The sequence below is a fragment of the Pavona decussata genome, unplaced genomic scaffold, assembly GCF_977016875.1.
Source record: "Pavona decussata unplaced genomic scaffold, jaPavDecu1.1 SCAFFOLD_83, whole genome shotgun sequence".
Lineage (NCBI taxonomy): Eukaryota > Metazoa > Cnidaria > Anthozoa > Scleractinia > Agariciidae > Pavona > Pavona decussata.
In genome coordinates this window covers 785,572-809,107 of record NW_028145501.1, presented here as the reverse complement: position 1 = coordinate 809,107, position 23,536 = coordinate 785,572, and the positions used below count along the sequence as shown (strand labels likewise).

The following is a 23,536-nucleotide window of genomic DNA, read 5'->3' as shown; positions in this document are numbered from 1 at the left end:
TTTCAATAGGTTCTGTCATTCAGGTCATGACAGCACGTCTGCTTTAATCCGATATCCGAAAATTCCTGGAATATTTTCTTTTATGAGCTTACAAAATAATGTGCCTAGGTCATCACTTTCGGTTTTGTAGTTCGCCATCAGTTACCTCTACGATGTCTGCAAAGTTTCAAGTCCTAGGCTTCATTGCAGTGTTTTCGACACTCGTAGAATGGTCGGTAAGTAGACGTCAGAATTGGGTTTCTCGATTGCCGATAGCATGAACCCTCGAACCAGATTGCATGAACCTTCGAAGTGATTCAGCTGCAACTTTCTGCAACTCATTTGTGAAGTGCAGAGAAGTAATGGAATGTTCCCGTTTTTTATTCACAGAAAGCTCTTAAACCTACTCGACTATTAAAATTGCGTTACACGTAGTTTTTAATTCACGTTATTTCTGTAAGCAGTCCAAAATTTCTCAATGTTGCAGCACGCAAATGTGTTGAGGAGCACATATATCCGTTTACTATTCTGAGTATTTGATAGATTCTTTGGCGCCAGAGATAGCCTCCAAGCAAATCACAGATTGTGCGTTTAATTAATGATAAAAAGGACTCCAGCTCTAAATTGCATGATATTTAAAAAAGTTGACAAGATCTGTCTTTGTGCGCCGTTGCAGCGCAAGTGGAACGATTTCCTGTCCGTTTCCCCTACAGGGCGGAAAAAGGAGGGAGGGGGGGGAGGGGGAAGGGAGAGACTTACGTCCATGAATATTGTGGCCAATCAAAAGGAATTCAGGTTGCTAGATGTGTATACTGAGGTGCGTGCTCAGAGAGTATCAAAAAATCATCCAGATAATCGGTAAAACATGTGGTTTATTTTTTTCCCTTGTCCGTAACGATATTTTCTGTGTTTTTTTGCTTCAAAAAAAGCTAATGATTAGCATGAAACTTTGATAACGTGCATTAATATTTTACCAGCCAGCATGCGACTTTGCTTATCATAATGTTCCGATGGTAAAGTAATTCTAAAGTCGTAGAAGGGCATCAGCTTCGAATGTTTGGTTGTAGTTTGATATTTTCGCAGGGCGAAGAACAGAGCCGTCATGTGCATCATGCTTTCAGTGACATGTGATTTAACTGTCACCAAACACGAACAAGTTGACCCCTAAAGTGAAGTTAATGCAAGAGAGGACCCTCTCTTGGTTAACGTGAAGTTAATGCAAGAGAGGACCCTCTCTTGGTTAACGTGATCTGTAAACTTTACTAAAGACCGAATACGTTGGGTCGGATCCAACTAAAGAACGTTTTCGAAGCACCATACGCTCCATTTCACGCTGTCATGTCTTTGCATTTCCAATAACAGTCATAACAAGGCCAACCTTTGGCAGCCGTGCTGTTGTTGGAGTCGAATCGACCTCAGCCGACTCAGCTAACACCACTGACATCAACCACTGCATGTCTTCGCACTGTGGCTAATATATTTTGCGAAAGTTTCATAAGCGTTGTGTGACTTTTTGTTTATCTTAGGATTTTGTATTAACAATAATCTTTAGAAAACAAGAAGCTGTTACTCGCGCCATATTTGACTGCGTGGTGCGTAAGCCTACGATCTTTCAGCTGTGATAAGTTCCAGCATTGCTAACTCCCCCAAAATCAATAGATATAGAGTTATAGTGAGGCAATAAGTAAACACCAGATAGTATATAATTGCATTGCTTGCAGTCAGAATGAAATACAGGGGAAAACATTTGTTAAGTAGAATACCTTGTGTTTCATACGGAGGCTTTAATTCCCGGGCTTTAATCCTTACCTTTTTACGCAGGACAGTTTATACCTCGATCTGTCGCTTGTATTTTGCAGTTGACGATATAGATCACTTTCTCCGCCATGCAATCATTGTTCTAATGACTCCAGAACCCTCTCTGTGCTAAGGGCAACCGTTCGCGAACGCTTCACAGCCGACGCCATTTTGATTCAAAAGAATAGTGACTCGCAGAATACATCGGGGAAAGGGAAGGGGAGCGAGGGAAGCGCGAAAAAATGAGAGAGTTCGGGGCCCCCCCGATTACGCCGGCCACGCGGGCTACGTCGTGAAGGCCACATTCAAATGTTCCACATTTTCGATTCTACCAAATCTTGTGGTGAGCGCCGACATTGTATTAAAACGCAAACTTTTGCAACCGTTTTCCGTCATCACTGTTCAGGTCCGGATATTTACAAGTCTGGACAAAAATGATTTAAAGTAGTCATTAAGAATTTTCGAGAAACTTTCTTTCCATGAATGTCAAAGTCTTATTTTTAGTCATTTCTCTTGCATCCCCCATCCTGTATGTGACACGTCATTTGGTCATATACGAAGTCATATGTATTATCTCTTAGACAATCGCTACACAAACAAAAAAAAAAAATAAAGAAAAATAAAAAAAGAGTGCGACCGAGAAATTAACTTGCTGCCTCACGACCCAAGTAATCAAGAACGCGCCCGAGAATCTAACTCGGTGCCTCACAGCCCGAGTAATAAATAAGAATGCGCCCGAGAAGTTAACTCGCTGCCTTACGGCCCGAGTAATAAGCAATCGAGTTTGATAGTTAAAAGGCTTTGACTGACAGATAAGTAGGAAACGATTAGCGATGAGACAACGATAGGAACCAGGAATTTAGTTCCCTCATTTTGATGTTACCATAGCAACAGATTTTTGACAAACAGGTTTTTTTAGAAATTGTAAGATTCGCCTTTTATCTCCCTCTTAAGGTCTTCCCTTACTGACGAACAAATAAGAAATCTCCGCGCACGCCAAGTCTCCCATTGTCACTCTTTACCGGTTCATATACACTGCAAAGCGAAAAAACAGACAACGCGTGTGGGACGTATTGATGAGATATTTTCAGTAGCGGACAAAATTTGCGGCGCAATTGTCATGTTCGGCTTTTTACAGTTGGTTGACCTGAACACTATTCACAACACTCATAATGATATGCAAGGTTAAAATAATTCAATAATGGGTTCTTTTCATGGCTAGTCTAGCGGTTTCACGTGCGATTACGTAATTACCGATAATAAATTCTGATTTGGCGCGAAAATAAATCATTCTTGCTCAGTTTTTCAGCGGAGCCGCGAAGAGTTGGTCTCTTTTCTTTTGGAAGATACGACCCACGCGATTTTCTTGACGGTTTCCTGATGGCTGGGGGTCAACCTCCGGAGCCGAACGTTCAGTTACTTGTCGATCCTGTAGAGCCAGTCGTGAATCCACCAGTCGTGAACCCGCCAGTTGTGAATCCGACGGTTGTGAATCCACCGGATGGCAACCAGAATGTTAATGTCGCTCAGCCTCAGGAACTGGAGGTAGTTCTTTTTTAGTTGTTATGAACTTTTTCGTGGCATATTTCTCTTGTCTGTCGTATCTTTCAGGTTATTCACACAGCATGGTGGAGAGTATAACGGAGAACTTTTTTGGCCAGATCGCGGCCTGTTATCGAAATCTTTTCGAGAGATTGTCGGGCTATTCCGCGTGGCTAGTTAACGAACTAGCGTTCGGCGTCTGGCTTGTGGCTGGAGGAACGCCGTGGATTCGCTTATTTTGTATTTCTTTCGGCCTCTGTGGTCATTGGATGGTTACAAAACCGTACGAGCGAGGTAGCCGATTTGTTGGGCGGTGGTTAGTTGACGGATTAGCGGTCGGCGTCTGGCTTTTAGCTAGAGGAACGCCGTGGACTCGCTTGTTTGTATTTTCTTCGGCCTTTGTGGTCGTTGGATGGTTACAAACCATACAGGCGAGGTGGCCGATTTGTTCGGCGGTGGTTGGTTGACGGACCAGCGTTGGGCGTTTAGCTTTTAGCTAGAGGAACGCTGTGGACTCGCTTGTTTGTATTTTCTTCGGCCTTTGTGGTCGTTGGATGGTTACAAACCGTACAGGCGAGGTGGCCGATTTGTTCGGCGTATTGTATTTTCTCCTTTGGCTGTGCCTGCCGAAGGATGTTTATACATGGTAACGCGAGAAGTTACGTGATGTTTTTTGTTTTTTCACGAGGCCTGTAAAGAGGTTTTTATGCATAACACTAAGTGCTTCGCACATTGAGGTGGGCGGTGATTAAGAGTCTCTTTGTCCCTTTGCGGAGATTGCGTGAGGAGGTGAGACAGTTAAAGCAGTCAGTGGAGGCAGTGACCAACGCGTCGCCTGAGAAGCTCGTGGAACAGATCTTGGCTTATGCTTCCTGCCCGTTGACGGAGTTTAACAAGTATGAGGTGCTCGAGATGCTGGAGACTCTGCATAACAAGGCCGCTGACCGTAATCATGACAGGAAGAACTACTATCGGCTCGTTCATCAGTCGGCGAGGGAAAAGGTGGAGTTGTCGAAGGGCCACTTCAAGGACCTTGTTATGCGCCTATTACGAGACAAGGACCACGAGAGGGTCCTGGGTATCGTTTCTAAAGTAGAAAAGAAGTCAAATCGTAAGAAGCCTCAAGCGAACGACAACAGGGGTGCTGGTGTGGCACGTCCGTCTCGTCCATTTTCTTTGCGATGTTATTTTTGTAATAGGCGAGGTAATATCAAAGCTGATTGTCCTGATTTAAAGTCCAAGCAGAGGAAAACGGATCCCAAATCAGACAAGTAGCTTGTGTTTAGATCTCGTTAGATCGCACCGGTGTTATAGGTTGAAGGCCGCCTGGACAAGGCTGTGTGTTGTAATATCGCTTAATTCTTTGCGAAAATAAACAAACTTTTGTGTGTATTGAATCAATCTAGTGTATATTTTACTCTGTCTATTTTGTCAACATAGTTATAACGACTTTGAAAAAGGGGTATCCTTGAGACAAGGGCCCTCCAGCCTCGCTGGTCTTAGCTGTTATTTCTCTGCTGACTTTGACGGGGATGATTTTAATATGGTCTTAGATTTTTCAGCAATAAGTGTTTTAAGGTGTGTTCACTACCCCTTTTTCCTAGGGAAACTTGCGGTGTTGGGAAAAATCTGACTCCTTTGATCTTCGACTTCAGGAGTTACAAGGCAAAGAAATTGAGCTTCCAATATCTTGGGTCGATTGTTTGGGTAACCCCGTCGAGGTCAGTGGAGAAGTGACAGCCTGTGACCGTGTCAGATTACAGAGAATACAGAGGGGAGAGTTAATTGGTGATATTTCGGAGTTATTGTTCCGCGACCCAAATTGTTTTCGAGCTGGAGAATTGCATAACCATTTCGAGTATTGGCAGTGCATTGCGCGAGATAGCTCGTCACCCCAACAGGCACAGATTCTTGGGTGGATAAGGGACAAGGTCTCGATTAAGCCGTTTTTCAAGCATTTTAAAGGAAGTTTTAAAGGAGAATTGTTCGATTCAGACGAGCCTCCGATGAAGGTGTTTAAGAACAATGTCTCTTGCAAGCCCTTTGTGTCATTTGTGGAGGAAACGTTAGTTGCGCGCTTGAAATCTGGAGCCATTTCGCTGTTGGGGACAGTGGGTGTGGTTGACCCTCCATTTGTTGTTCTTCCCCTTACAGTTGAGCCAACAAAGCCAAGGTTATGTCACGATGCGCGCTATCTTAATTTATGGATGCGTGATATGCCTTTCTCTTTAGACAGGCCGATAGATTTACCGCGTTACGTGGGCAAGGATACCTACCAAACAGTCCTAGACGATAAGTCTGGCTATGACCATATTCTTCTTTCTGAAGACAGCCGCACGTATTTTGGGATCCAATGGGGAGGGTGGTATTTTACGTATAATACCCTTCCTTTTGGGCGGAAGATCTCCCCGTTTGTGTATCATACTACTGGCCTGTTGGCTAGTAATTTCCTTAGAGCTACAGGAATGCCTTGTTTGCTCTACATCGATGATCGACACAATGGCGAACTGCAGGTGGCACTCGATAAGGGGGAATACGCTACTATTAACACTGTTGATGATCGTCATCTTGCGGCGGCTAGGTCGGCTATATTTCTTGTTTTTTACCACCTTGTCAGATTGGGCTATTTCCTTGGTTTGCAAAAGTCAATATTGTTCCCACGTAAAGTGGTTCCCTACCTTGGTTTTTTAGCGGATTCTTCTAGGGAGGTGTTCTGCTTAAAGCCGGAAAAGAAGGAGAAATTCTTGCAACTTGTCCGTGAAATACTCCATGCTTCTAAGGTTACGGTGAAAACCTTGCAACGGCTGGTTGGGAAATGTGTCTCTTTTAGTCTGGCAGTACCTGCAGCCCAGTTGTTTATGAAGCAGATGAATGCAGCTATTGCCGGTGGCCAACGTACTCCCCACAGGCTAATACCCATCAAGGGGGATCTGCGTGAGGAGATCTCCCATTGGCTGTTTTTGGAAGGTTGGGATGATCCGGTAACATGGCGGGATGAGCGTCATATTCGTGTGTCTGTTGCAACTGATGCTTCCGCAACAGGCTGGGGTGCTATTTTGTTAGCCCCTCATCGTGAGGAAATATCAGATTATTGGACTGAAGAGCAGTGCAAATGGGGGATCGCCGCGAAGGAAGCTACCGCGGTCGACATGGCGTTAATGGCTTTTAAAGACAAACTGTTCAATGCTAGAGCTGATGCTTTTGTTGACAATAAGGCCGTTGTCGAGGCTTGGAACAACCGGGGTGGTAGAAGCATGGAGCTTAATATGGCATTGAAACGACTTTTCTTCACAAAGTTGAAGCTTAGCTTATCTTGCACATGTCTTACATTCCGACTGGTCAGAATCCTGCTGATGCTCCATCAAGGGGCCTGTCCCACTCAGATAGTAAATTGTCGGATGCCTTGTGGCAGATTGTTCAGAGGGAGTTTGGTGGTAGGGAAGGCCATACTTGCGATCTTATGGTCTTGGATTCGAATAGTATGACGGATGCGCACGGGTATCCTCTTCCTCATTTTACGCCGATTCCTTCTCCCGGATCGCCTGGTGTAAATCTCTTCACACAGGACCTTGCTTCCCTCGGAGCGCTTATGGCCAGACCGTATGTTTTTCCTCCCATGGCTTTAACGGGACCTGTCTTAAAATTTCTGCAGAGTTTTAAACAGTCGTGCACAGTAGTGGTGCTGGACGTGTTTCCCAAGAAGTATTGGTGGCCTCTCCTTATGAATAAAGCTTAAAGAGTAGATGTCTGGCTGTTCGTGGCGATGGCAACGCTCTCTTGGTCCCGTCCAAAAAGGGGTGGCTGCCTCACAAGGGCATTCCTGGAGATCTGTGGGTTTTTGCAGTGTGTTTTTAGGTGTGTCTTGGCATACATTTTGATCTGTTGTGCTACTGGTTTGTGGTGTATGATAGGGTTCTTCTTTTCTGGTTTGTAGGAGCTTCCATGCAGTCATGGCAAAGCTGTTTGTCCAGTCAGTTAAATGCCCAACCTGTGGACACGCTAATGATTTTGACTTCCGTTTTTGTCAACGTTGTGGCTACAAGAGGAAGGTTATGACCACGCTTGTCAAGGAACACTCTGGTGTTATCGTTGACCTTGATGGAATTGAAGTGCGGTTGCAACTCAGTTACTTAACTACGATCAGGCAACCAGTTATAAAAAGCAGAGGGATTCTCTTCAGAGGGAATTTGAAGCTTTTCTTGGTGCTTTGCCGGGTTTTGTTACTCTCGCGACAGTGACGCCTAGGGACTTGTGTCGCTTCCTGATCTTTAAAGACAAGCATGGCAAAACACGGGTACACCTCAATACGTGTGAATTTTTGGGTCAGCGTGGCAAAACAGTCGTGTGGCTGCCCCTTGAGATTGTCGAACAAGACTGTGGACTCTTACATAGGAAAGTTAAGATCGATTTTCCATTCCATTGGTCGGGACGGAGAGTGGGACAAGCGGCTAAGTCTTGGTAACCCAGCCTCTGATAAATTGGTAAAAGATTACCTTCGTCTTGTCACAGCAGAGCCGTTACAGGCCCGTGTTACTCCAAAACAAGCCACGCCATTCTTTGTGGACAAATTGACTCAGTTATCGAAGTATCTTGAAGGCAAGCTAGCGAGATCAAAGTTGAAACTTGAGCGTTTCATTATTGCACGTGACCAAGCTTATTTTAAGTTGGCGTTCTTTAGTGGGGACCGCCCAGGAGATCTTGGTCAGGTAAAAGTTCCGGAGATCCTTCGTTTTCCAAATGATGATGGGTTCTTATTTAATCATATCTGGGGTAAGACTTTGCGGGATGGTGACAGTAATGTCTTTGGTGTTCGCAGAAATCCCCAGTCGGTCATCTGTCCTGTGAAGGGCGTTGAGCAATATGTCGAAGTGGCAAGGGAGTTAGGCGTTGATTTAACAAAGGGATATCTGTTTCGTCCGACAACTTCTAATAATGGTGTCCAAGATTTCCCATTTAGTTCTTCAGCAGCAGATGCGCGTCTTAAAGTGTATCTCAAGCAGATGAAAGCTGATGATGCTGAGACATTGCATGGCTTTCGTTCGGGTTGTGCAAAAATGTTGGCCCTCACAGGAGCGGATCTGTCTGAGATTATGGAACACGTGGGTTGGGCTAGGAGGCATACCGCCTTATATTACCTTCAGCTGGCCAAGGTTCTGAAACATGATGGCCCGTCGGGACGACTTGCTACGCCTTCTGCTGAGAATGTGGTGGCTCCATGGCAGGATGTGAATCAGCTGAAACGTTTTGTGTGTGCTTTTCCAGCTACTGAGCAGAGGAAACGCCCAGCAGAATGAGGATACTTTTTTTGGCTAGAGTGTTTTTGGAATGGATTATAACCTTTGCTCTATCGTTTCTTTTCTGTAGAGATGTTGTTATGGAAACTCATACTAGTTTAGTTTGATTATAATTGTAAACGTTTAGCTGTGATTAAAGTTATGAGAGAGGTTGGAGAATTGAGGATTGGGAAGTTGTAAGAGGATTTGAGAGTCGGAGTGCAATTATCTAAGACTATTTAAGGAACCGTGAAGGCTGTTGGGCGCTGATCAATCTTTTTTCCCATACCTTATTAGAACTGAGCATGAATATGAATGTATGTAAATAGAATACTATTCACAACACTCATAATGATATGCTAGGTTAAAATAATTCAATAATGGGTTCTTTTCATGGCTAGTCTAGCGGTCTCACGTGCGATTACGTAATTACCGATAATAAATTCTGGTTTGGCGCGAAAATAAATCATTCTTGCTCAGTTTTTCAGCGGAGCCGCGAGGAGGTGGACGGCCCACCCAGTCCCGCCCAAAAATCGCGTGAGTCGTATCTTGAACTCTTCCTAAGCCAAGCTGTCCCAACTTGGCTTAGTCAGCTGATCATTCTTTTTTCCCATACCTTATTAGAACTGAGCATAAATATGAATGTATGTGAATAGAATACTGAACTTATATACACCAATTTGATTTTTTTATCCTTATAGAATGCCTCAGTTACATGCTCAAAGGGGCATTACTTGAATGGTACTGGTACGACACATGAGTCATGTTCTCCTTGTTCCGGGTGTCCCTTGGGATATGGCGTCAGAACTCCATGTGCGGCTGAGAATGATACCGAATGCAAGCCTTGTACACCAGGCTATGACTATTCAAACACAACAGGCAGGGAGCCATGCATTCTGTAAGTTTTCTCTTTATACATCTGTTGCAGAACCTTAGTCTAGTAAGCGAAGTGCCCCAATCTAGGGTCGAGTTCCATTGACCAAATTCCGGTATAAGCGGAATCACTCAGTGTCAGATTTAAGAGCCATTTCGTGCTCCTATAACTCCACAAAAGAAAGTCTCCATTTATTTGTTTGCTTTATTATTTTCTTTTTGTTGTTGTATTAGTACTAATGCTTGTTCTGTGTGACATGTTTAAATAAAGAGCTAAAAAAAAAAAGAAGAAAAAATGGACGTAGACAGAATGAGTTTTGACGATGCTATTTCGTTGCAGGTGTGACGTAAATTCGAACTGTCCGCGAGGAAAATCCAAAATAGTTAAAAATTGTACAATTACATCTCCGACCTTATGCCTCGGTTGTGCTGATGGAAGTTTCTTTCACCCTGATATTGGACTCAATGGCGCATGCTTAGAGTGGCCACCTCCACCAAGTAGCACCACCAAGCCGCAAACCAATTTCCCAGGCAAGTCTCTAAATTTGTCTTAAAATAATTAAAATAATATTTTTTTGCGTATTAAACTAAAATAATTCATAAGAATCTAAATGATTATATAATGTAATTTCAGAGTTGAGTTAGGCTTGTTGTCCGCGAGATACCAGCCAGTAAACCATACCTAGTAAATAGTCGCCTTTAAATCGTATTCTGGAGCCCGTGGGGAAAATTTTTGCCCTAAAAGTGAAAATCACAGATGGGATGCTTATGAGACTTGGGGGTTGGGTTCTGGGTTCACGTGAGCTGACGTCTGAACTAAATAGGATAAGAAAAATTCACATCGAACCCGCCATTAAATCAGGGGCACATGGGGAATATTTTTTCCCTAAGAAAGCGAATCATAGATGAGATGCAACTGATCTAACAGGCGTGAGGAATAGAGACCTCTCATGCTCCCCGTATTGTTTCCTGACCGTGACTTGAGCCCACTGTCTCTCGCTCATTCGTTCACAGTTACTCCGCTGTCATTTAGTTAGCCCGCATAGCCAAAAGCATCACGTAACGTTTCGGTCGCTAGGTAACCGTGGCGCATGTTCAACATAGTCTGTTTCGACCCAGGGCAGAAGTCTGTTTTCCTCTCGCCCGTCAGTTCTTCGAATACAAAGGAAATTAAGATGCCTCTGCTAGTAGGGAAGCTAAGCACTTATTACACGGAATGCCGACAGGGCAGGCCGTGTCCAGGTTTGGGTCAGGTATCTTTTTTTTTTTCTTCGTAGTAGGCACAAATCGCCACATTAATTTATGCATTAAAATATGCCCTCCCCTAGTAGGGATGTATTGTTCTGATTGTCTTCGACAGAAGCGGCCCAATCAAATTCTATTATTTAGGCACATATCACGAGAGAGGGGACCCTCTCATCCCTTTCTGTGTGACGTCAAATTATCATTTGATTTATTCATTGAACCTACATTAAATTCTGCCCTCTCCCAGAAGGGATTTATTGTTCTGATTGTCTTGAACAAAAACGGCCCAATCAAAATTCATTATCGGCGCGTATATCACGAGGGAGGCGACCTACTCATCTTTACCTGTGTGACGTCAAACAAACATCATTTAGAAGGTTGTTTTCGTTCAATGGCGGCCACATGTATGAATTTAAGACTCTGATCTGCCGTTTTCAGAAAGAAAACAAACGTTTTTCAAGCGGTAAATCGAAACAATAACTTCCAAGTAGTACTCGACAGTTAAAACGGTGGGAATTGGGAGAGTTTACCGCGAAGAAACTACGCTTTTAAAAACAGATTGAATAATTCAACGCGGAGGAAACCAGACCAGTTCAAGCGGGGGTTATGACGTTATCGCAGAGTTATTTCCGGTATGATTCCCAATAACACAACGATAAACAGTATCACTTATTACGCGGTATGCCCCATGGCGTTATTGCAGAGTTATTCCCGGTATGATTCTCAGTAACACAACTATAAAATATCATGCAGTCTCTCTGAATAAAACCATTCAGTTATTTCAATTGCGAAGGGAGGATAGTTTTTAAATATCTGCGAAACATATCATGGGGAATAAATGGAGCTATTAAGGGCATCCTGTAACCTCTAAAAAAACTCTCAGTGTATCAAAACCAGAGTCAAAGACGGGCCATTCCTTAAGGTTAGGAACTCAAAAACGTCCAGGATAAATAAGACTAAAGGTGGTTAAAACAAACGACTTTAGTTTTTATTCATAACAACCAACTGATGTTCAATTACAAAAGATGTTAGGGTGATAGTTTTCTTGATTCTTAGCTTACACGCAGGAAAGAAATGTTCCAGAAACACAGGTGATCAGCATTCCGATGGGGCTAGTATTGTTACTTGCTGTGGCTTTGGTTATTGCTTTTTTAGTCTACTGCAAAAAAAATGATAGAAGAAGAGGAGAAATCTCTGCCCTGGTAAACGACATGGCGGGTGAGTCTAGACTAGAGCAATCAATGGGAAACATCGTTCACGTCATTTATTTTTAGCACATATCTATGCGATACACGTCCCTTATCTTTTAAATTACTTTTTCTCACTTAGTTTGTGTATCAGGTGCACAATTTTGTACTGTTTCGTCCCTGCGTCACAGATCATTCATAATTCAAATTGCCTCAAATAGAAATGTCCCTCAAAGGGTTAATCAGATCAGATTAATTACAATAACAGCAACAACAACAAAACAAACAACTGTTCATCCATTCTGGACACTTGATGAAAGGGAGCGTCAAATCGAGAAGAGCGTTTGTAAGCGTACCGCCATGTCACTCCATCGTATCTCAGTGAGCTTAGTTGGATTGAAATCACGCAAATACCCAGACAACTAGCGGACTTTGAGCAGCCTGGAATGTTTCCAGAGCACTGTTATCAGAGAAATTATCAGTCAGTCGCTCAGTCATATTTTAATGAAACGAGCGAGCAGAGTCCCATATCCAATTTACACTTTTGCTTCCAGAATCTTCGTGGGTGTTGTTATCATCATCGTATTAAATCCTTGTGATTGTTATTGTCATTATTACTACTTTTATCATCATCATCATCATCATCATCATTATCATCATCAGCATCAGTAGTATTATATTGATAGATGTATTTTGCTAGTCAGTGTCAGGCTTAAAACATAACATTGCTTTTCTTTCATAATAGAATAATCGTATTGTTAGGATTATCATGGTTGCTGTTGTTGTTCGAGCAACGGTAAATGCTAAGATATTAAATTAAAATGAGCACATACGTGCAATTTTACCCAGACTCAACTGATTCCATTGCTGTTGAATATTTTCCCTTCTTGAAACACTATTCTAAGTAAAGTCTTCTACTGAGTAACAACATATTCTAACTTTTACAGGACAAACAACAGCCACCTTTCGGCCATCTAACTCAGAACCTGCTCCATGGTCTTCTCGAATGGTAATGGCTTCATCGCCAAAATTTCAGGAGGAATCTGATGTCTTGCCACCGCTCATAGTACCTCCCAGTTTAGTAGATCACAACGGAGGGAAATTAACCAACGATGACAAAGACGTTAGTCTCACTATATCATCAGAAGATCAAACTTTTAGTGCCTCGCTACCGCTCAAAGAACCTTGCAGATTGGTGGATCACAATGAAGGAAAATTGCCCAGCCATGACACAGAAGTTAGTCTCACTATACCATCAGCAAATAAAAATTTTGAGGTCTTACCACCGCTCAAAGAACCTCCCAAGACAATGATCAATGCTGAAGCTGAAAGTATATTCGAACGGAGCAGAGAATGGGAGCATGAGGAGATACGTTCCACCGGAAGCAACAATTCAGCGGCTTCAGATGTCTCTCGAATGATATGGAATATCTCAAATCTTCCAGTAAATGCAGATCCCAAAATGGTCGCGTGTGGATTCGTGGATCACAAAGGAGGGAAATTAACTATCGCTGACACAGGCGTGAGTCTCAATATACCACCACAAGCTATTCCGGAGGGTCGCACTGAAGGAATATTTATAGCCATCATGAACCAAGAAAAGGAACATCCAAAAGTTACTTTCAGGGAGCCCCTGTTGAGCCCAGTGGTGACGTGTGGTCCTAATGGCCTCGTGTTTAACCGTCACGTGATTCTCAGTTTGCCGCATTGTGCTCTTCTTGGGGATGGGTCTTGGAATTTAAAAGGTGGGGAAAATTGTGATACGTATACGTTCAGAAAACGATAGAAAGTTTTGCAGTTGATTATCTCTTCTTGGTAAACAGGCTTTACGTTTGACCACAAAACAACTGAATCTTGTATGCCGTTGATACACAATTTTGTTTATCCCATCTCAGAGAACCAAGATCTTTTACCAAGTATGCTTGTCTCATTGACTGGAAAAAAAAATTCATCTATCGTTTATTCACCAGGCTTAAAAACATGACACCACACCACGTTTGTTTTACAAGATCAGAATGGTTATTCATTGTCATAAAACATTAGAAAAAAAAAGATTGATTCTGAGATTCCAGAACTCACATTCAGACCGTCTATTCAGTCTACACGGCTTTTGTACCTGCTTGTTTCACTTCTCTTGATCCTTAATAACTATGAAATACATGCAAGGACTGTTCAAAGACATTTAATATTCGCCATTTTTCTCGGTTCTTGCTTTTTCTTCCATAGTCCATTGCAATGAGAGTGACCCGGAGAAGCCAGCCAACTGGAAGGAGTTGATTGACGTCAACAAACAGGATGGTACTGAGCCACATTTAGCTATAGTGGAACCAACAATGGTCCACATTATGGTGGATCATTTCACTGGATTCACTGTGACCGGAGAGCCAGCTTCCAGAGAGCGAGCAAGGAAAGCAGTGCGGATTGTAGCGTATGTGACCCCGCCCGAGGCTAGTGGAAACTGTGTCGTGAGGGTGTATTGTGTTGGCGATACTCCAGCACATTTAGAGGTCTGTGGGTTTGGAACATTTTCTGAAAATAATGTAGTTAAATAAAAAGAATTGCTGAATAGCAAACAGGCTTGGATTTCTTTTTAATTCATTTGTAACACTATTTCAAACCTCGAAATGTAGCTTAAATAAAACATGAAATGAATTGGATATCCAAGAAGCAAATACTCTTGCAAAAGCATCCTTGTGCGCTATTTCTCAGTTATATTACACTAGAAATTCTTGGTTGCACCTTGAAACCTTTATTCAGGCGATTACGTACTTCCCTTCCAGGGTTTACACAATCAAGAACAGGAGAAATTAAGAGGTATTACGATGGATGCACCGAAGCCATTTCATTTGAGGGATGGAGGAGGTGATGTTTTGGTGAAGCTTATCAACTATCACCCCGGGTGGACAAAAATGTGTGAAGACCAAAAGGTATGCACAGTGACCGTTTCAATAAACCTTTCTTTTTCTTCCTATATTTGCCTTGACTTTCCTTCTCTTTCCTAATTCTTCTACTTTTCTTTCTTATTCATCATTTTATTTATTCTTAGATGGTAATATAGTACGTGAAGGTTTTGGTGTTTGGAAATCTTTATGTCAAAGTTTAGTATTTGCCGGTGATTTGGTAATTACCCTAATTCGCTCCGGGAATGGTCTAATCATTAGTTCCAGCAAGTTCTAAATGTAAGGCAACAACTATAAAATTTTAACTGTGCAAATTGTTGATCCTCAGAAAATCTATTTCCAACACATATGGGAAGGTATTGAGCGCATGCCCTGTTGTACGTTTGTATTCTCTTTGGCTGGTGAGAGCGTCCCTCAGTTTCATGCAGCATTTGGAGTCAAACAGGATTGCCAAGATGGCGAAAAACAAGAAGTTATTGTTTCCACACCGATCAAAGAAACTCAACAAGCAACTCGCGTAAGTTGTCATTAAAAAAGTCATACTTACTCACATGTTGTTTCTTTGTTTGTTTGGTCTGAGCTCTTCAGTCAACTATAGTAATTTTCGGTCACCTAGTACTTTGAGTATTGGTTTATCAACAGAGTTGTTAAGATAATTTGGCCACCGTAAAGAGATTCGAGTGCTGACGCTTCGAGCGTTAGCCCTTCGTCAGAGGGATGGATTCACTCTGACAAAGGGCTAACGCTCAAAACGTCAGCCGTCGAATCTCCGTTTAAGGTGGCCAAATTACCTTAACAACTTTGTTGATAAACCAAGCATTTGTTGTCAATCAGTCCCAGCTGACTAGCTGTTTCGATCAACTGTAACAACTGTAACAGACTGACTCTTTCGGATTGATCAATTGACTGATGGATTGATTGATTGGCTGACTGACTGACTGATTGACTGACTGACTGACTGACGGACGGACGGACTGACTGACTGACTGACTGACTGATTGATTGATTGATTGATTGATTGATTGATTGATTGATTGATTTTACAGACTAAATGGTCAATCCATACATCAATCCAAGGCTCGATACTTGAATACAATTTAACCTTTTGTGCTGGTCTTTCTTACAGAAAATCTGTGCAGGTGATGCTCTCGATGATGTACTGTCTGTACTGAATGCAGTTTCATTTGGTAATCCCACAAAATCTTCGTCGCCAGTAAATGTTCCACCTGATGCATGCAAAAGAGGTCCTATTGCGTCTCCATCTCAGACGAAAGACACATCTTCCGGCTGTTGTTCGTATGATTTTGAGCCTTTGCAACTCACGGATTCACTGACACAAAGAAAACGTATTGAGCTTAAATTACACCTTGATCCACCACATCTTACAGCCAATTGGAAGCACTTGGCCGAAGATCTTGGCTTCGAGACAAAGCACATTCGCTGGCTGGAAGCCCAAAAATGTCATTCCCCTACGGACGCACTGTTAACATTTATGGAGACTCGCAACTACCCCCTCAGTAAACTGGCTGAAACACTACGTAAGCTGGGCCGGGACGACGCGGCCAAGATTATTGAAGATCAGCTGATGTTGGAAGAGACTTCAGATTAGTCCACACCTTCTACTAATGTGATCATCGAGGTTAAACGCTTCTGGAGCGCAAAAATAGACATGGAGATGTTGCTTGGGAGATATATTTTACTTTTACGCCTGCGTCAACGGTTTAGAAAGATTATAGCGTCCTGTGAAACGGATTAAAAATATTGGAGTCGTAATTTCATCCCAATGTTAGATTCCCCACAATAATTACTTTAAGCAATGGATCGCATCCAAAGTGGGCAGACAAGAAAAACTAATGAAAATCAGAGAGATATTTAGGGTGTTTATTTGTAGTTTATCAGTAGTTCTTCTTCATCCTCCACTTGAAACTGCTGGCGGATACATTCTCGCTGATATTAAGTTAAAAATTTTCTTGAATGCGTGTATATTATCGGGGAACTTCCAAGCGCACGCCTTTTTCGAGAAACGCCTTACTATAAGTAAATAAACCCATGTAATCTAATTATATATTGCCAAAGGCTATAGACGATAACTATTAGCCAGTTTAACCTACACACAATCAATGCCATCTCCGTTTTGCAATAGTTAGTGTCAATTTTTGTGAGTTCAAGGCTAATTTTGACACAGTGGTTCTACCTGACAATAACTTGTCCCGCAGACCACCCGTACGTTCAGCTAAGAGCCGCGGTCGATACAAGCGTTTAGAGTTTCATTATTGTTATGAAAATACTTAGGCGAAAAATGTTTTGATTTCCTGTCTCAAAAAAAGATGACAAGAGTAGACCAAGTTGGAGACCCCAAAATCCGCTAATAAATTGACAAGGCGTAAATTGGCTCAGATCACCCACTTAGCTTAGATGATTGGCAGAAAAAAATTTACGGACACACACGAGGGGCCGAACGTGGCTGCTGGAATCTCCATTTTGTTCTCGTGCTCGTCTTGTCCCGCCTCGACTAGCTTTGTGGCTATTTGCGGGATAAGCAACTTATATCAGAATTTGTAAATAAATTGTTGTTGTTATCTCAGTCAAGAAGTCGAATGTTCAGTAATTTCTGCGATACTAAATCAAGTTAGAGCCTCCAATGCATGACTATTTTTTTAGCCCACAGTTCAGTTAAACTTCAGTTAAACCCCATCCAGAACTCTAAACACAGCGGTCGTGACTGTCTTTCGACAAAACGACTGTCTGTTTATATCTAATATATCTCAAGTTACCGCTGTTTTTACTTCAGAATTAAAAGGTAATCTTCTCAAGGGATTGAACTACTAACTCAGTAGCACACTTGGCCTCGAACCACCTGTTCTTTTTCAAAATGGGAAAAAAATATAATGAACGAAGATATAAAATAAAAAACAAACGACGACAACGAAGCAAAACCTCCAACAAAAATCAAATTCTCTAACGGCCACACACGGGGTTAAAAAAAAAGACCACAAAGTTCTCAGCGAATGGATTCAATAAGATTATATTTAACAAGAAAACCAGAGAAATATTTATGATCTCTGTGATACTGGTGTAGCGCTCTGCCAACTGAGCTATCAAGCCAACTAGCTTTCTGTTAGCTGCTGCTGGGGTTGCGTACATACCTGCCGGATGATCAACCATTCTTCTATTCTTTTGTCCACAGTTCAAAATATATGAATTACGTATAAATTTCACTTCCATATTTTTAACTCTATGGAATATATATATTAACGAACTCACAAAATGGCCAGGTTCCAGTTGGCCAGGCTTTCTTTTCTCAGCTGCTTAAGTTGCGAACAAACTGCGATGGTCAGCTATTTATCAATTCTTTCATCCAAAGTTCAAAATATATGAATTTCACATGTTTTACTTCCGTGACAAAAAATATATTGATATAAACTGACAATAGCTGGTAATTCTGGCTATCTTTTCCCTCCATTCCTTGCAATTGATTATGACATTTGAAGGATTATTTTTGCTTGCAGACGGGATTAAATATTCCTTTTTTTTAACTGACCAAAGAAACTCCTTCACGAAGTATACTCATCTTAAAGGGTCTTAGTGTTTTTTTTTCGAATCTGAGCGTTTGGATACAAGTGTTTCAGTAAATGATTTCACCTGCAGTTATGGCTTATTTTACCCTTAGTAAAAATTGTCATTGGCATCATTCATAATCCGCTCAACGTGGTTGGTCTAAAAAGTCAGTTAAATACACTTACCAACTAAAGACAATTATTTGGTAACTTTCGGTTGACAAATAAATCTGCTTAAACCTCACAGCTGTGACATATCATGCAATTGAGCAATACCTTTGTTTGGTAGCAGTTGAAACTTAAGTAAACAGGGCCAAGGAAGATGTACGATTTTTACAGTTTCAATGAATGCAAGCTGCAGTCTAGACGATCAGAAAGAGACAGTGTTTTTGCACAACAGACCCTAAAGCTAGTTATGACTTTGAGCATTAAAATAAACGGCTTTTCCTAGAAAATACTACTCTGTAGCTAATATTGCATCGTTATGCACCGAAAAATCCAAATGACATGACTGGTTGAACCCTGGGAGGTAAGCTACAATCAACGTCCAGGTGTTAACACTTGCAGACTCCAACAGTTCTCATGCGTTCTCTAGTTTTCCCCTTTTTTCCACTCTCATCGTCCTTTAGCAAATATTTTTTAGTTTAAAAACCTTGATTCCTAAGGTTATATTTGAACAATAGAGTATGACAGGGGTCTGCAAGTGTAAACACCTGGACGTTGATTGTGGCTTACCTCCCAGGGTTTAACCAGTCATGTCATTTGGAGTCAGTTTTGGCTCCTGAGTATGATAAGATCAAAGGATTTTAACCCGGGTGAATTCTTGAAGGAAATCAACTTGTCACAGTGACAATTCGTTAGATAACGGAATGATATTAAATGACAGCTGTAATGATTCCCATGCAACACTAACAGAAGTGGAAATTTCGAGCATATTGTATAAGAGGCTTTGACAACGTTTGGTTTCAGGCACAAGGCGCCGATGATTGACCGACAATAGCACGCCACGTGCCGAGAAAAGAGAAGGAGAGGAGACTACCAATCACTATCATTAGGGAAGAGGAAACTGACTGAGAAATCATGATAATCGTAGTAATAATCGCAACGATTATAATGATAATATGGATTTTCAGTAGCAGGACGGACGATAACAGGGAACAAGTCGATAACAATGATAACGGTGGGAACGAGTTCGGTAAGTTGATGATAGTCACTTTATCGGTAATGTTTAAAACACGAGCAGCAGTGTTTTATCGGGATTTAAAACCACGAGGCGCAGCCGAGTGGTTTTGAGACCCGATAAAACACTTGGGGCGAATTTTTTGGACGGCTTCAAAAACATTCTTGAACAAGCGTGTGTCAAGAGAGTTCATAACAATTATGCTTTTGTGAACGTTGGAAATTAGCATGGGAGAAAAACATTAAACATCGCATACTAATAAGGAGGAGGGTTTATCGGGTTTTAAAACCACTGCACGTGATGTTTTATCGACCATTTGATAGGTCAATGGGCTTATGAATTATTAATGAGTTTTTGAAAAGCTTCTGACAACACAGGAGTACCCAAAGACAACATTAGAGGAAAAAGCCTTCAACACTTTTGTCTCCTGTGTTCCCGGATCGTTTGGTGTCTTTTATGTAATATTAAGTCTTTATTTACCGAGGGTAACTCAAAATAGTGTTTATAAAAACACTAACAAGCAATTGACCCTCTTAACAATACAAGATAAAATTAAAATCAGTAAAATATAACAACTGATTAAGAATAACATTGCAATAGACAATAACACTCCAATTTTAAAGGCATGTTTGTGTAAGATAATACAGTGTAACCCGTTAGGATGTATGAGCTGAAAATTTAGATTGCAGAAAACTTCAGGAAGCGAAATCCTAGTTCCCGGATTTTACAAGCCGTTTGTTGGCTTTACGAAAATACCAGCTGGTCTTATAATGACTTCGCATTTTTATCGGGATATTTGCCCCTCCGTAAACGAAAGTTCCGAAATTTTAAGCTAACATTTGCCGAAGAATTCTTAAGATTTTCTTTTTAAAATTTAACCCGAATTTCAGAGCCGATCAAGGACTTCGGAACAGATATCCAAAGAAATGAACCCTTAGGTGTCCAATGCAACGAGACACAATTCCAAATCGAGCGATGACTCATCGCTGGCTTCTGGAATAGTTAAATCATCGCCTAATTCAGTTTTAAAAACGTGTTTCTTTTACCTTTTTCAAATATTTGGAAGCACCTAGAATTCATATATTTTTTGGGGTTGTGCTTCATTCGATTCAGTAATCTGATTTATTTTGGGGGATTTGTCAGCAATCTCACAAACTGGATCGAAGCCAGCTTATCACGGTGACTGCGTTTTCATTAGTTTAGAAATTAACATTATTATCTTTGCGTATTACTTATGTCAAGAGTAATTTGTAAGCATAAAATGAACGGCCTTGTGAAAATGGGATTGACTTGTGAAAGGTACTCACACGTTTTGTCTTCTTTATTTAAACAGTGCTCAGGGAATTCGTCCCAGAAACGTTGGAGCAGAGAGACTGAACGTTCAACCGTTGGCCCAGTACCGGCCCAGGACAAGTCGATAGCTGAACAAAGTAGTATCAGTAGAAGAACGTCTGTAAAAAGTAGTTAGCGTACCTTGGTTTATCCACACGTACCCGCCTAGTCTCCTGTCAAATTGAGAAAGTCAGTCCAACTTAACTGAGGTCCAAGTTGAGTGACGTCTCTCTGTCTCTGTAGAGAAGTACAGTAATTGCCGGATCAGTTAAGTACATGGGTTAAATGTCTCCCATGACAGGGGACGAAGAAGAAAGATGAAGTGACCAAGGATAACAGAGCCACCATTGAATTGTAATGCTCGCAAATTTGTATCCCGGACAACTAGTTTAAATTATAAATTTCTGTCCACTCTAGAGAATGTTCACTAAACAAATCTGTGTATCTTTGTTGGGCTGTTGGTGTTGTTAAAGGCTGGTTTCCATATGATCTCGGATCGCAGATCGCAGATCGCAGATCAGTCGCAGATCGCAATAAGGTCTGCGATCGTCTGCGATCATATGGAAACACTTCTGCGATCGTTGGCGATCCTGCAATCGACACGATCGCAGAAGATAGAACCATGTTCTATCTAAAGGCTGGTTTCCATATGATCGCAGACGATCGCAGACGGTCGCAGATCGCAAACAATCGCAGACGATCGCAAAAAAGGCTGTTTCCATACAATCGCAACGATCGCAGAGCCGACCGTAGCCATACGTTTTGGTCAGCGGAAATGTCAAATATACACGCGCGTGTAGGCTGAAAAGCAAACAACATCGCGAACGTGGAAGAGCGGGAATTTTGCCGCAAGCAAATTTACTTCTTCTGTTTGTCATGAAGCGAGTCGTCGTCAGCTCCAAAACCGTCGAAAACATCGGTTTTGGATTCGATAACGACCGTACGCAGTTCTTATGTTGCGAAATTTGGCCTCTGCTTCCCCGGCCGATAAATAAAACTTCTGCCCGATTTTGTCCCAACAGTTGGCCTTTTTGTTCTTGTCTTTAAAATCTTTGCTGCTGCGATTGTAAACACATTCATAACGAGCAACTTCCTCCATAAATTCCTCGAAATGACAACGAAATAATTGTTGCTACGTAGACCGTTCCTACAATCGAACACACAAGCGTTGAATCGTGGGAGAAAACTTGAAATATTATGGGATGCGTTTCGATCGCGGATCGCAAAACTTTGGTTTCCATGTGATCGCACAATTGCAATTGATCGCAGGGGATCGCAGGCGATCGCAGGTGATAGAACATGGTTCTATCTTCTGCGATCGTCTGCGTTCGTGATCGCAGGATCGCAGAAGTATGTTTCCATATGATCGCAGACGATCGCAGACCTTATTGCGATCTGCGATCTATCTGCGATCATATGGAAACCAGCCTTAAGACTCTAGATTTTTCATTGAAGTGAAAAGTTCGAAATTCTATGAAATTAATATGTTAGTGAGTTCACGGGTTTAGTCAGTCACTCATGGGCTGGCACAACTGAGAGCCATAAAGGTAGCGCAAAGAGCATAACGTGCTAGACCGTAACGAAACGCTACGATTCTCATAAAGAGCTAATACAGCCTGGCAAGATCCAGGGAGATTACTACTGCATCGCTTCACTACAAAGGATAAGAAACAACATGTTGGATAACAGGAACTGATGAGGTCACGGTCCCCTCTAGACTGACTATGAACAGACAATTTATCTGACAGTTTGTAAAGAAGAAAACCCGTTTATGGAACTTCAACTTGTCTTTTTTGAATAAAATAACTGTCCTGTCAATATAAATATTTTTTGTTCTGAGGGGATAATCGTTTTTAACCTGACTTTAGTATGGAATCTCATGTACACAAATTGTTCTTTTGATCACGTTCTAATTCGCTCCGCAAATGAACGTATAATATATTTAACGCTTACATTCCTCCTAAAAGGACACAAATTGCTGTTTTGATTTGGATTTCCCTCACTGGACATTTTCTTTTCTCTTTGACTCGCGCAGCCCCCATTATATTTACTGAGGAAAACTTGTACTGAAGTCACGAAATTAGAGTTACTTTGGAAAAATTCCATTCATCGTTAATGTAGGAATTTTCAGTTCTCTATTTTAAGTAAGTAATTCATGGACCATTTCATGTAAGCTTGTAAAGTTGATAAACGAACACCTTCATATGTGGAGAACTTTTAACTTGGCCGCCTGTTACCTACTTTAAATATCCTGACCTTTGAGGGAACTTAGGAACTTGTTAAATAATTTCAAGCTGATTTGGATCGCGTGAGAACTAACGCCACTACCCATGAAGATAAGGTTTCTTTTGCACATCAGGGGGCGCCATCCCCACGGCGACTTTCCTGGACTTTGACCTTTTTCAAGTGTTCAAAAGCGTAAGAGCCACGTAGCACTTGTGTGAAAATTCATTTGCATCCCTAAGATTTACTAAATAAGTTGACTGTCAAATACTTCCTGCCGTACTTAGTCGCATGTTTCGGTCTTGAAAGGTACAGCCACATGCCTCTAACCATAACCCTTACAATTATCATCATCATCATCATCATCATCATCGTTAATTATTTTTAACTTTACTGCACTGAGCGATGCCGATGTAAAAAAGTCCACGACTTACTGCCTCATCGGCAA

At 41.7% G+C, this 23,536-nt stretch overlaps 5 protein-coding genes and 1 long non-coding RNA gene across 6 annotated transcripts in view; 5 read left to right on the top strand and 1 right to left on the bottom strand.

Annotated features, from left to right (window-relative positions):
* Positions 1-23,536, bottom strand: part of LOC146475721 (uncharacterized) — a 57,405-nt gene that overhangs the window by 30,178 nt on the left and 3,691 nt on the right. The window lies entirely within an intron of this gene.
* On the top strand, positions 102-10,669 carry LOC146475723 (tumor necrosis factor receptor superfamily member 4-like). Its single transcript, XM_085115430.1, has 3 exons — positions 102-215; positions 9,293-9,489; positions 9,805-10,669. Exons 1-3 carry the CDS (start codon positions 153-155, stop codon positions 10,016-10,018), a joined length of 474 nt encoding a protein of 157 aa, XP_084971556.1. The 5' UTR covers positions 102-152; the 3' UTR covers positions 10,019-10,669.
* On the top strand, positions 3,132-4,715 carry LOC146475725 (uncharacterized). The gene is made up of 3 exons (XM_085115329.1): positions 3,132-3,321; positions 3,652-3,653; positions 4,095-4,715. Exons 1-3 carry the CDS (start codon positions 3,157-3,159, stop codon positions 4,591-4,593), a joined length of 666 nt encoding a protein of 221 aa, XP_084971455.1. The 5' UTR covers positions 3,132-3,156; the 3' UTR covers positions 4,594-4,715.
* Positions 5,187-6,803, top strand: LOC146475724 (uncharacterized). Its single transcript, XM_085115343.1, has one exon. The coding sequence runs from the start codon at positions 5,325-5,327 to the stop codon at positions 6,801-6,803; it is 1,479 nt and encodes a 492-aa protein (XP_084971469.1). The 5' UTR covers positions 5,187-5,324.
* LOC146475716 (uncharacterized) overlaps positions 11,554-23,536 on the top strand; it is a 67,500-nt gene continuing 55,517 nt past the window's right edge. Inside the window, exon 1 of the mRNA XM_085115415.1 lies at positions 11,554-11,927. Within this exon, the coding sequence (XP_084971541.1) occupies positions 11,816-11,927 (112 nt within the window). The 5' untranslated portion in view covers positions 11,554-11,815. The remainder of the gene's footprint in view (positions 11,928-23,536) is intronic.
* LOC146475722 (netrin receptor UNC5B-like) lies at positions 12,135-17,114 on the top strand. Its single transcript, XM_085115417.1, has 5 exons — positions 12,135-13,641; positions 14,123-14,403; positions 14,677-14,823; positions 15,125-15,313; positions 15,923-17,114. Exons 1-5 carry the CDS (start codon positions 12,903-12,905, stop codon positions 16,403-16,405), a joined length of 1,839 nt encoding a protein of 612 aa, XP_084971543.1. The 5' UTR covers positions 12,135-12,902; the 3' UTR covers positions 16,406-17,114.